A 14,123-nucleotide genomic window follows, 5' to 3' on the forward strand; every position below is an offset into this window, starting at 1 on the left:
TTCGTTTCCCCATTCCTCTCCGCTCTTGCTCAGCAATTCTCAGCACTCAGTGGGACACTTCATCCACTGACAGGCCAAGGAGATGACATGCACTTTCACAAACACACATTCACAAGCAAACCACATTTACACACGGACACAAAAGCCCCAAAACAAACTCTGTTTTTATTCTTTGCCACAATAGGTACTTCCTGGAATGCAGGAGGTTGAGTCAGTGCAAGGGCCATAAGGCCACAGAATAAGCCTAAGCCCTTTGGAGCCATGTGACACCCAGACGTTCCACACAATCTAAAGAAAGATGGTGAAGATGACAGAGTAATTGCTGTTCGCCCATCACACCCTAGCTGACCACATTTCCTGACCCCTGTCAAGAGCCGCGCTTCAGAGGAAAACAAAGGGTTTAATGCATACATAGTTCCAAGTGAGGCCCGGCAAACAAGCCGCCAAGCCCAGAATCCACGCACCTCTAGGAGGGAAAAGTTCAAGGTCACATCAACTCATCCAGTGAGTGACTCCAAACAAAGAGGGAAGTGAGGTCACAATCAACAAGTGCCTCCATTCACATACATGAAAGCGCAAAGGGAGGGCAGGCACCGATTCAAGTCGGCTAGTTCAAACCGCAGGCGGGGAGGACATTTTTCCATGTAAATGAACCCATTGACCAAAAACCTGATGCTAGCATTTGAGCTACCATGTATACACAGTGGGCACCGAGAGGGGAATCGTATACGATGATTGTGTTAAGGGTCAGGGGGCACAGATGCCATCTGTGCCAAGTATTGCCGCATCAACGCCAGGCAATTCGGTCTCCAAGCTGGCCTCGGTTACCCATCAAGAAATCAGGCAAGCTGCTTGAGAGCTGACGCTGGAACAGGACTTTGGGTAGTTGGATTTCAGTTTGGTGTCAAGCTGTCTTTTAGTCTTTTCACTGTTTCTAATTCAGACAAAATATGACACCCCACAGTTCTGGACTTGCAGCCAGTGGCTTGGTGAAAGAGATTCTTTGCAATTCCCGCTTCCCTTTGCCTTTTGCTTGTCTTCACATGGATTTTTAAAAAGCAAAGGGAGCAGAGCGACAGAAGAATCTACCCCTACCTGCAGCCGCCCTCATTTCTGCGCTTATCTCTATCAAAGGATGACACGGGGATTCACATGCAAGCCGACAGACTGATACCCTGTAGAATGTGTCATTAGGGGTCGGAGCCGTGTTGTGGTTTGAGCCTGTTAAGCTTTATTGCCTCTATGCTTTCAAAATTCAGAGCGAGGCACAACAAGGCACTCTGTGACTTTAAAACATTAATCACCCACTCAACAGCTATCTACTCCAGTAAAGGTATTCTAAACAGAAGGAAAACCACCCAGGTTGGCTGACAGAGAAAGGAAACTGATACAGCTGCAATGTCCATCAAAGACACTGGCATCAGTGGTTCAGTAGGATGAATTTACATTTAAAAATGTCATATAAACTTCCATCCATTCAACACAGCATTACAATAACAGCCTCTCGCTTTATCAACAGACCATGAACACATGTCGTGAAGAAAAGCAGCTGAAGACAGCCGTGACCTGACAGTTAAAATAGAATTTTCCATCAAGGTAACACTTCAGTCTTATCAGTCCACTTCTACATCTGACATCTCACAAGCAGTGACAGCACAAGTATGAATAAGTCAACTATTTGTACGTGTCGGAGATGACAAGCTCAAAGCTCAAAACAGAGCGTCATCTTTGTGAAATGTTTCTATGTGGAAACATCGCTTTCCTCTCCTTTCAGCATTTTTTTCTTTCAGAGATCTTGGAAACTCTTACTTGTCTTAGGACAGCAGATACAGAAGTCTCCGTTGTTCTGGCGCACTGCGCAGTGCACGAGGGAGGTATTCTGAGCCAGCATTTCTAAAGGAAGCTCTTATCTTACCATTCTGCTGATACACATGCTGTTTCCTGAAGGTGTGTTTGATAAAGCGCAGTTTGTTTCATCTTTATCGTTTTCAAAAATATGTTTTGCTTCAGGAAACAGCAAAAAAAGGGGGATGGATAAGGAATAAAATCACCGTATGTCTTGCAAAAACTTTTTTTTTTACAAATCAGAGTGGCTGCTTGGAAGGTCATCAGCACTTCTCTGTGTGGCTCAAACGTTCTCTCCACACGAAAACACGAATATGGAAGAGAAAGCGACAAAGAGAAAAACAGAGTCATAAGATCGCGTTGACCTTGACAGAGAGTCCTTTTAGAGCCAGTCAAAAAAAAAGGAGATTGGAATCGGCTCTCTTGCTAACATCACAGGTTTTGGGTGGGTAATCTATGTGCTTCTTGCTTAAAATGTGGTCTTGTGTGATGCTTATGCGCTCTTCTAATCCATTAATAAAGCTTTCCAGTTTTTCAAACACAATGACAAGCTGACAGCCTGAGTGTGTTGACATTTATTTTAGAAGTCAGTTTAGTCTAATGAAGAAAATTAAGTGGACAATTTTCCTTCTGAGACATCAATGTGCAGACATACTGCAAAGCCAGGAGGAAAATGCCCAAAGACCAGGAGAAAAAACTGCAAGTGTTCCGGAAGCAGGACGACACGCGTCAAGTTAGCGTTTATATGTAACCTGCACTGCGCTGTGTGTCATAAAAAGACAGGACAAGCCTATTAGTCTGTGCTCAGTGAAGCCTTCAAAGAACCAATTTTTCACAACATGTGGAGATTGCCCTTTCTGATAATGGCACAGTCTGGGGACACCTCACAGTCCTAACCCAGGCCCACTGCTTCTTTTAATCCCTTGTTCATTGTTTACTTGCTATCCTTTGATGAGGCCCCGCAGGTGTCTCTAACACTTTAAACACCTACATCCCAGCTACCTCCTGCTGTACACTGAACAAAAGGATTTCATTTCACAGTAAAGGTCATGAGAAGCTATTTCAGGATGCTTCTCATTTCATGTTAACTAGACATTAAACTGGTTTACACACTTAAACTGAATGGTGGAAATGGATGTTCTTAAAACATTAAAAGTCAGGGGGTTAATAGATATATATACACAAAGCTTTCAGCGAATGCTGGGTCTCTGTTTGCCTCACACAGATTGAGCGAGTGAAAGGGTTGAGCATATTGAGGCAGCGTTGGCCTATCCAAGTTTTTTTAACCCACCGCCACACACAAAGGCCACCACTGGGCGACAATGGCTGCGTTCAGACAACAAACAAATCAAGCAGTCGGCATATAAAAGATTTATCGCGTCACTCAACAAAGGCCCCCCTTGGAGGACAACTTTAAGGTCTTCCATCGAGGTGAACTTCACTCAGTCACCCTGCTTTTCTCTTGAGGGCCTCTCCACCACCCGCAGGGCCTCAACCATAAAAATTCAAATGAAATTGGGGGAACTTTCCAGCAGCCTCCCAAGTGGAAAACCCCCCCAGTTCTTTTCAGCTGCAAACTAAAAAGTTATCGCACCTACCCTCTGAGCTCCTGCTACAAACCTGGGACTCAATGTTCCAGCAGAGGAGGCATGAAACCACCACGCAGTGCACAAGTAACAGCCACTAATCAAGGCTGAAATCTGCAAGCCAAAGATCGTGACTGAGTATAATTTACATTTTAGGGCAGTGTTTATTGCCACGGTTCAGAAAGAAAATACAGGAGATAAGGAGGTAAGTGTTTGTGGGTGAAAGTCAGACAGACTGTGGTTACAGGTAGAATACTTAGGCAGTCTATTACCTGAGGCAGCACAGGGATCTGCATTGTTGTCAGATTTGGAGATGTTTCTTTTCCTCTCATGTCGATAGACGAGATGAGGTTTGTCGTGTTCTTCATCGTATTCCTCCCCAGCAGCGTTTAAAAGGGGTTCCAAGAAGAATTCGCCATGTTGTGTTGTAAAAGTTCCAATCTATAAGGGGGGGAAAAGCCAGGAGATGTCACTGGTACAAAGCATGCACGTGCATGTGTGCATATTCTACTGTACGCGTGTCTGTTTATTTCACAGTTTCATTTACACAGGTTGTGGTCTCTTTGCAGTCACTCGGTCCTAGCCTCTGGCACCAGGGTTCACATTATTTCCATGCTTTTAAATAAGCTCTTTTGACAGGTGTGTATGGAAAGAACATGCTGATTGAAAAGGCAACAGAATATCCGTAACTGCTTTCATGTCAGTTATTGTTGAAGTTTAAGCCCTGAGAATTTCATTCCGTGACAATGAAGGCGAGTTTTGAAACATTTTAAGTCTTTTGCATGATACATTTATCAGGGCGCTGTTGCAATTCAGTAAACCGTTTCACACATTTATGCACAGGTTATTAGGTAAGCTGTAAGTGTCAAAATGCGTTTTTCCCCGAAAACCCTGACACTGGGAAGAGTGACATCATCATACGCGGACCAAGCTGCTGACAGAGGAATGCTAATATTGATTTGGCAGCTCGGTCCCTCACAAAGCTTCTTAGCTCACTCAGCCATGAGGCGCACTGGTGTTTGCATGGTAATTTCATGCGCACACTTAAACAGGATATTGGAGGCTGGAATGTTATCTTTAAGGCAGCATTACGCCATAAACATCCCCGAGTGATGGACATTTGACAATGGAAAAGATACAACTCGGACGTGGAAAACAAGTACAAACTGGAACTGCACTTTTCCTCCCTACTTTTCAAAAAGTGAGGGATTAGATCCCCTGCAGGTTTACACTATAGCTCCTGAAAAAGGTTAAAGGCACTCAGTTCTACAGTTAGGTATTTGGAAAGTGGCACAATTTGTGTAATTTTTGCCTTTGTATGACATTCAATTCAAATCAAGATGTGAAGGCGGTTTCACGGCCAAGTGGGACCTGTTTCCTCGTCGTTCCACGACAAATTTAGCAGATAAAAATTCTGGAGTTGATTCCAAGTGTTGCACTTTCATTACTTAGGTGTTAACTGGAACTATGTGAAGGTCAAAGAGATATCAGTTTAGGTGAATGAGGCCCTCATTAGGCTGAAAAAAAACCTATTAAAGAGATAACAAAAACTTTAAGAGAGGTTAAATCAACACTCTGCTACATTCTTTTAAAAAAAGGGAATGCACCAGCCAGCTCAGCAACACCAGAAGGACTAGAAGACAAGGCTATGTTGTGGTATGGGCAACTATCACTGTCAACAGAACAAGTTTGCCGGTGTTTATTGATAACGTGACTTATTCCACCAGTGTATGAATGTGAGAGTGAATGAATAGTGGTATTGTAAAGCGCTTTGGGTGCCTAGAAAAGCGCTATATAAATCCAATCCATTATTATTATTATTATTATTATTATTGAGATAATCAGCAGGATAAATTGTGAAGTGTACATGTGCTATACTTTCTGCTCAGGTTCAGCCAAACACTTCAAAACAGATCAGACAGTGCTAATAGTTAAATGAACCAAAGCATACTGCTAAGATAACTTTGTCAACTCAACTTTCTGAAGACAAAGCTGAAGGCAAAGAGACACACAAGCAAGCAGCAATCTAAGGTGGCTTACAGTAAAGGCCTAACAGAGATTTCAGGCAGTCTAGAACCCATCAAAGTATGAAAAACAGTCCTGATATTTAAAATTATCCAAATCAGTGTGAGCCTCTGAAAATAAGGAAGGGGTGTATAAAAGTGGCTGTAATTCCTGAAAAGTTAATGCAATAATTTTGCTTAATCGCTTAAATAAAAGCTGAGAGTCTGGACTTCAATCACATATTAATTCTTTTATTTAGAATAACTATGCCATGTTCCAAAAACATATGGATGTGGGTTCAGTGCAAAAGTGTCAAAACTTTCATAAACAATGCACAGGATAGAAACGCCTTCACTTGTTGAAGCACCCCCCCCCCCTCTGCCCTGGATCAGTACTGGTTCTTCAGTTCTGAGAAGCCAGTGAAACGAAATAGAAGTAGTTTTCAAATCCAGCGGGGAACTTTGAGAGAAGACAGCATGAACGGATGCATTTGTATGAATGATTTCGAGATGATGTGACTCTTTTTTTTTAAGTCCTAAAGTCCACCAATCACTCATCATAGACACAAAACATGCTGTGACAACAACTCGCCAGAGAAGCTGATACTGAATAAACAGTGTTCATGAAATGGTCTTTGCAGTCAAAATAAGAGTCAATCCACTCAAGCATACACGACTACATTTTCTTACATTTACACGGTCGAGTAAAAAACAAATTTATGTGGCTAAAACGCATCAGGAATTATCCACTGCAGAGAACGTTTCCCTTTGTGTTTCAAAAAAATGATCACTGAATAACAGTCAGATATTACTTCATTCTTGACCTTGGAACTACAAAAAAAGCACAAGGTTCATTTGGTACATGCTCTGGTTCATTTCGGTGCACATCTTGAGCAGATGGAGATTACTCTGTTGTCATCAAACTGTCGATGTAATGTCCTCTTTGTTCACAGCAGGCTCAAAACATTCGCTTTCGTCTCATCTGGTTGTGAAAATAAAACTCTGTTTAAATATGCCTGATCAACATAGAAGTACTGCAGCCTTTTTCAAACCATTGCAGTCATAATCTAAATATAATGAATGATTTATACAATGCAAAAATTGGTAGATGTTTGCCGGTGTCTTGTAAATCACTGTCTATGGTGAATTAACTTCAATTAGGTAATTACGGGTGATCCAGTCTAAAGTTTCGTGTAGTGTTAACAGAAAGCTGAACAGATAAATGCTCCCTTTAGTCAGCGGAGAGGAAGAGATTCAGGGTTTCCCAGCATTAGCTCAGCAGCAAATCTGACAAAGGTTTGGGCAGACACAATGGCTGCTGTTCAGTACTGGGTGCTGAACTGGACCTTACAACTGAGAGACCCCTTTTTGAAGCGAGGTCACATTCATGACATGAGTGGACCGACTGCTGGCACACAGCTCTATTATGAAATCTCTCAAAGACACTATGATTTTCTGTGGCTGCAGACACCTGCAGTCAGTCTCTGTTAAATATCTTACGGCATAAAGGTGCCGTGAACCTGATCTTTGTGCAGAGCTGCTTCATTCTGTGCTGGAAGTAAAACAGATGCATTTGTCAGAACAGCCTGACTTAACCTACACTTCTATTATGTGAGTGGACTGAAAGACCCAGCTTCTCAAGGAACCCAAATTTCCCACGGTGTGAGCAATCTTTAAGTCTCCTCCGCAACCTTCATTGGCAGCTGTCTTCTCTTCGGGGCATTTCTCCTCTTTTCTGCCCTTCATGACTCCCTTTGAAAAGGCCAAAAGCTCCTCAACCCTGCCTCCCCCAAGCTCTCCTCAATTGCCCCCCGGTGATAGCTTTGAGCAACATTGGACGAAAGGGGAAACTGCTTTTTCCAGAATGACCCCTTTGTTTTAGGGCCTAATTATTCCTTAATGACCTCATCTCACCAAAATGTGCCCGGGCCATTAAGCCCCAGTGATCAGACACGGAAACATTTATGACCCAATAGCCTCTGGTGGTGTGTCCATTGTCCTGTCATTCTCAATGAGTGATGTTGCAAGGAAACAAGACGGTTTGTTGAAAAAAAGGATGCACACATGTTTGTATAAGTGAGTCATATATCAGAGAGGGCAATTAAAGGCTGCCCTGATAAATGGAGAACACCTTTTGTCTTAAATTGGTGAATAACAAGAAAAACACTCTATTTGACCTTATTTTATTTTTGATAGCTACACTGCTGTGAGTCAATTCTTGCAAAGTGATAATACAAAGATTTATGTTTTTTAACTGAATGTGCAAATAACTATATGACATGCTATTCTCCTGCTGTACATCTAAAATAAGGATAACCATCACTGATAATGGCCTAGAGCAGGAGGAAGGCTTTTGAGGCTATGGTCAGTCTATCTGTCCACTCTAACAACCCCTGCTCTCCCACCCTGCCCCATCCCCAGGCACAGTCTATGCCAGAATCCGCCTGGCGCGACTAAGGTCAACCCCCTGCCCCTGTACCAGTAACCTTATGTGACCCATGAAGTCATCGCTGTCAACAGTTATCAGATTCCCTCACATTGGAGTCAGCAAACTAAATGACTCTGGCATCAGGCGTCCGATATTACACATAAGTCCTATAAACCCCCTTATTACCCACTTATTCCATTACACCCCTATAAAGTTGGCAGGGGAAAAAAATGTGATACATTTTCATCAATGAGCATCTTCTTTCTTCTGTCAATTAATGAACATGCCTCTTTAGGCTATGAAGAGTGACCACAAGAGAAGCGAGTTCCAGGAACTACATGGTGGCATCTTCAAAAGACCTATTTGTCTATGGGTCAAACTTATGATGATTTGAGTATCATATTATAAACATTAAAGAAGCTGGAACAAGGAAATGTTCTGCATTTTTATTCATAAAATTAAAAACTGGACTGCTTCAAAATTGGGTTGTCAAACATAAGGCCTGGGCCAAAAATCGGCCCAAAGAATGTAAATAGATTTTGAACTTTTAACTGTATTTTTATAACTTTTACAGCTTTTCCAGTTGATTAAGTCCCCCCTCCTCCCCACTGCCATTCATACTAAAACAAAGTAATTAACTATTAGTTAATTGACAGAAAAGCGCTTCCTTTTCCACTATCTACTACAAAGTTGCGGGGGGGGGGGGTTTACATCCATAGTAAAAAAACAAACAAACAAACACCTAATATTTTTTGTCAATGAACAAAAATATAACATTTTATGAATACAGGACATTCTGGGCAATGAACTACCAGAACTTTTGACACGTTTATCATGTCATTTCATTGGTCCAGTGCACTTAAAATCAGTGTGGGCTGTATATGGCCTGTAAAATGAGTTTGGCATCTCTGTTTCATAAGCACGAGCATGACACCAAATAACTAATAATCCATTTCTGTGTGAAAATCCTCTATGACCACATCAGGGTTTTAGTGTGTTTGCTGACGGACACTTCAACAGAGTGGCTTGTTGTCAAATCAGCCCCAATCCCAACCATAACAACCAGCCCTCACATCCATCCCACCCCACCATCCCCACAGGCACAAAGGTGCAGGGCTTCCCATTGTCACTAGTCCAGTAACACTTGCTCTCGATCCACACTTACACACATGACTTGAGCTGTGGGCTGTGCGTGCGTGGATGGAATTCGTTTAAATGGAAGAAAGCATGTCAGAGTGATTAAAGCTTCCCAAAAAAGAAGCTTGAAGATAGCGGAGTGGAAACCAAGTACTCACCAGACCAGTGCACAGGCTGAAGACGGCAGGGTACTCGCGCTTGGCGTTGACGTGTCCACGGAAAAAGCAGTGGCGCATATCGCCGGGGTCAGTGGACTGGGAGTCCGTGTCGTTGCTCTGCTCCTCTCCCAAGTGTGTCACCGTGTAAGAGGGCGCGATAAAGCTGGAGTCTGCGGTTAGATTGAGATGAAAGCGTTCCCCGAAAGCATCAATCCTGTAGTGAAGCCGTAAACCGGACAGGTCATTGTTTAAACTCCGCCGTCTCCTTCTGTAGTGCAGTTTGTGGGGGAACGACTCTCCGAAGTCATTCACACGTAGCGGCTTGACGATTTCATACGATGACAGCTGCTTGATGAAGCTTTCTGCTCAAAAAAAAGTCAGAGAAAGTTGGAAGTGAGAGACAAAGCAATGGTAACAAACAGCCTAGAGCCTGTGTAACAGACTAAATGCAGATGCAGGGTGACAAGCCTACCGCACGCCGGGAATCATGCTCAATCACCGTTAATAATGTTGAAACACATTTCAGCAGTATCACTTCATCGTACTCGCAAGCCAAAAGAAAACACTACCTTGTTTCGGATGCAACTGGTATTGCAGAGTCTCCCGGACAAAAGCTGACAGATGACACATTAGTCCAACCAGCCAGATTGCAAACTGCATGATTCCCTCCGCAAAGAAACCCGGGCTGTCGTCTCCAAGGCAGTACCCTCAATCTCTCTCCGAGCGGCTCCCCCTCTGCCTCTCCTTTCCCCCCGGCTTGTCAGCAGCAGGTCGTGGGATCCGTGGACGCTCTCTGCAGCGCAAGTCTTGCAAAGTGCACTGGCCTCATCGCATTGCTCAACATGCATCCACTACCCTCTATAAAGGCGAACTATTTATGACACATTCATCCCCCCCCCCCCCCCAACTCGGAAAAAAGTGCTGCCTAATGTTAATTGCAGTCTATACTGAAAGGAGGGATCAGTGCCAAGTAAGCTTTCCCTTAGCCATCCCTAGAACACCCTGTGCACCCTAAGCACTCACCAACTGCGAAGCAACGCCCCTACAATCTCGAGCCAATAGTGAGTGTGCCTCGGCCACCACACAAGGTACAAGCTGGAGTGTTGCAGTGCTGAGACCGGTCATGTTGCACAAAATCAGCCAAAACAGTAAAACGAAGTGAAAGTCCGGTGATTTCTGTTTGTTTTCAGCCGTGATTCTTGCTATGATTCTAGCTTTGTCACTCTCACACACACAAAGGCACACTCTGAGGAAAGCCACACTTTGAAGCTGTGCCATGCAGCACTAAATTTCCTTGATTCTATATTAGGCTGTTATTAAAAAGAGTCGTGATGTAACTGAGATGCCAAACAATGAAGTCATATTGGATTTACAGAATAGGCTTCAAACCTAGACTGTTATACTGGCTAGGTCAGCATGGTAGCAGATAATAATATATAGATTTTATGGCACACACACATAGGAAGAAGCATATAAAGGCTGGTCTTAATGCATTCACAAACCATTTTTGCATTAAAAAATGCTTTAAGGAATAGTTTATATCAATCTGTATTGCGCTGTTCAATGAACTCCAAGCCCCCTGCATGTAGCTATGTGGAAAAGAATGAGGTAAGAAAACCCCGGCACACTGCAGAGCAGGTATCAGGGGCAACAGATATTCAACAAAATAAGTCAGATACAGCATGAACAGACGACCAGATGTGGGTTGCAAAGTGGCTGTGTGCAGGCTAAAGCACCCTGAACAGTAGGCCCCATATGAAATGAGCTGGACCGTTAGCTGATGAGGACTGGCATTGAGATCAGCTGATATGCAAGGACTGGCAGAGCTCGACTTGAACGCTTGCCTGAACTAACTTCATGCTTCATATTGTTGTTTCTCAGCTGCCAAATGTCAGCGAGTACTGAGAAACACCCAGCAGTCAGCTGGTTTTCCTGGGAGTTCAAGAGTTTGTGTTGCTGCTGATCAGAAAAAATCAACCATTAAAGAGAAACCTCATCCTGGCTGCTGGTTAAAACTGAAATATCTTATTTTATCTAATGATATGCAAAGAATGTGATATATGTGTGTTTAACAGAGCCTTGACTGAATTAGATCCAACAACAAAAGTAATTAGTTAGTAATAAAAAAAGCTTAGCAAGTTTAAAGTAAAAGAGTAAATAGTTATATTTTAATTAACTTGCAAAAAATAACACTTTTTAAAGAGTACTTATTAGGGGAAAATGTCAATATTAACACATATTGGACAATACGTGAGATATTGTAACTTACACATTGATATTATTAGCATCTAAAACGATTTAGTCTCAGGTGGAATAAAATAGACTATACTGTGTTGACTGACACTTTCAACATTACTAACCTTTGCTTAAACTGCCAGAGATGGTCAGTGACTCGTTGTACCTATTAGCATCATTTGTCTATGGGGAGAACAAAATATTCAAATGAGAACAGTCAGAACTTACTGTGGATAATTATGAATAGACAAACAAATTACAGTATGAGTCAGATCATTAAGTTATTATTGTTGCTGACAGGTAAGAGAAATCAAGTGAAAGTAATGTGATATCTGATGTAATGAATTTAATGAAGTTAAATTTTAGTTGACTGAACAGCACGTTATGGAGCTGCAAACTCATCCTGATAAACTAGGAACTTAGTGTGTACAGCTTCTTACATGTTCCATGGTATCAGCAGCACTGTCTGCACCAGTAAAAATGTGTAATACTACCATTTTAGTACCAACTTCAAGATATGTTGAGGAGGTAATTTAGCCTTTAAATCAGCTGTGCTGGATCAAGGACACATCTAAAACCTGCAGGATACCGCCCTCGAGGCCTGGCCTTGGACACCCCTGATGTAGGACAATCAGTCAATCAATTATACATACTCTTGATCTTAACTCGTTATGTGTATAAAGCACATCTGTCCACAGAATCAATTTCTTTTATTCCAAGCTCTTCACCACCATGGCCAAGACCAAAGACACCAGGGACAAGATTAAAGACCTATTAGGGTAACTGTTGCTATTATTATTTGAAAATGAAAGACAAATAAAATGACCAGCTATTGACCAGGAGCTCCGTGTAAGCTCTTACCTCATGATCATGAGAAAGGTGGTGGCGGCCTGTAACGATCCGGCTCAAAAGCCGCAACATAAATATGGAGACGGCCTAGAGGTTAGCGACCGTAACACAGCCCAAAACTATGGATTGTCGTGGGAGCTTTTAATGTTCTGTTGGAACCACAGTCACCACCATTTGTCAGCGATCTGTTGAGGGCCGTGTGTCACTCTCAGCCAGATCACTGAAGATAGGTTGTGGATGGATCCAGGGGATTTAGGAGTGGTTGTAGCTCAGGAAGCAGAGCAGGTCATCCACTAATTAGAAGCTTGTCAGTTTGATGCCAAACATCCCTGGGCAAAATATTAACCCCAAGTTAAGTCCCATAACAGTGTGAACGTGTGTGTGAATGTTAGATAGAAAGTACTTAAACTCAGAAAAAGATGCTTGTTTGAACTGGTGTGAATGGGTGAATGGGGCATGTTATATAAAGAACTTTGAGCACTCAGGTAGAGTAGGAAAGCGCCATATAAGAACCAGTCCATTTACCATTTTCCAGGATGACAATGACCAAAAATATACCTACAGTGCTACAAAGGATTAGCTAAAGAAGAAGCACACAAAGGTCATGGAGTGGCTGAGTCACTCTCCAGACCTCAGTGCTATAGAAAATCTGCGTAGGACCGGAAGCTTTAAGTTACCAAGTGACAGCCAGAAACCTAAAGGATTTGGAGAGTTTCTTTAAGAGGAGTGGGCCAAATCCCTCCTGAGATGTTACAAACCTGGTGACCAACTACAAGAAATGTCTTACAATTGCGCTCCCTGCTAGAGTTTCTCCACCAAGTCCTAATTTTGCTTGATGATCAAACATTTATTCATTCAATGATATGTAAATCACTTTACTGTATAATAATTAAGTAACGTGTATGTGTGTTTTTTGTTTTGAATTTTTGGTTGATATTCTGTCTCTCGCCATTAAAATGAAGCTACCATAAAAATTAGAGACTATTTAGTTACAACTGGTGAGAAAAGCACTGAGGAAATCAAAGCACAAAATAATGAGGACAGAAGGCATTAAGAACCATTCTTCACTGTCATCTATTGGAGGAAGTGGATTTCCTTGGCTGTGAAGCGGCCAGCTTCTCGTTAATCATTTGGGCATGTAAAGTGTTCCACAAAGTTGATGGATGTGTGAAAGAAATCTTGTCCTTTGAAGACTGATGTCACAGCATTGTTAGTAATTAGACGCAGTGGTCTCACCGGAAACACTTTCGGATACCAAAAGCTCTTTCTTTGACACAAAACATCTAGTCTTCAAGTCACAGCTATTACTTTTTGAAGTCTCTCTGACTCTTCTCTTTCCCTCTCTTCCAAGAGCTTTTATTTCATCGACACATATCTGCTAACAGAGCGGTGGTGTGGCCGGCGGTAGGCCAAACAGAGGTTTGCCATAGCTTTGCATTGCATAATTTTTCATATATTGCGATAAATGTTAAGTAGAAAGAACTATACGCCTCAGAAATTGCTCTTAACAGTCAGTCCAGGCTTCTGTTAAATATGTAAGCATCTCAGATAATGAAACTTTTTGAAATAAACTTAGACAAAAGAATGAAACAAGACCAAGAATGCATCTGCAAACAGGGTCAAACTTCTCAATAAAAATGCAGGATTCGCACATTCCAGTTCCTAAAAGCTGACAATATTTTAAAAGAATAGTTACTCAGTGTTGAAGTCAGGCTGTCTAATCTGATTATGAATTTCAACCTTCTGGGATGAAGTTATTGTTATTTTCAGTAAAAAAAATCTCCCCACTGTAACTCCTCTGATGCCTCCCTGATGTGTTATTCATTCACTCTTCAAACCTCCTGTGAGGCTTTTCAGTCCTCTTGTCCAGTGTCCCAGCTCT

The 14,123-nt window shown here is 42.2% G+C and overlaps 1 protein-coding gene across 1 annotated transcript in view; it reads right to left on the bottom strand.

Annotated features, from left to right (window-relative positions):
* The window catches only part of LOC147324971 (A disintegrin and metalloproteinase with thrombospondin motifs 20), a 77,962-nt gene extending 67,932 nt beyond the window's left edge, over window positions 1-10,030 (bottom strand). The window contains exons 1-3 of the mRNA XM_086299201.1: window positions 9,727-10,030; window positions 9,158-9,519; window positions 3,704-3,872 (exon numbers count right to left, since the gene is read on the bottom strand). Of these exons, the coding sequence (XP_086155327.1) occupies window positions 3,704-3,872; window positions 9,158-9,519; window positions 9,727-9,817 (622 nt within the window). The 5' untranslated portion in view covers window positions 9,818-10,030. The remainder of the gene's footprint in view (window positions 1-3,703; window positions 3,873-9,157; window positions 9,520-9,726) is intronic.
* Between the last annotated feature and the right edge of the window lie 4,093 nt (window positions 10,031-14,123).

The sequence above is a fragment of the Aulonocara sp. 'chitande type north' Nkhata Bay genome, linkage group LG7 (assembly GCF_057382095.1).
Source record: "Aulonocara sp. 'chitande type north' Nkhata Bay isolate Kocher_YH1m ecotype deep benthic linkage group LG7, A_spYH_male_GT1.1, whole genome shotgun sequence".
NCBI lineage: Eukaryota > Metazoa > Chordata > Actinopteri > Cichliformes > Cichlidae > Aulonocara > Aulonocara sp. 'chitande type north' Nkhata Bay.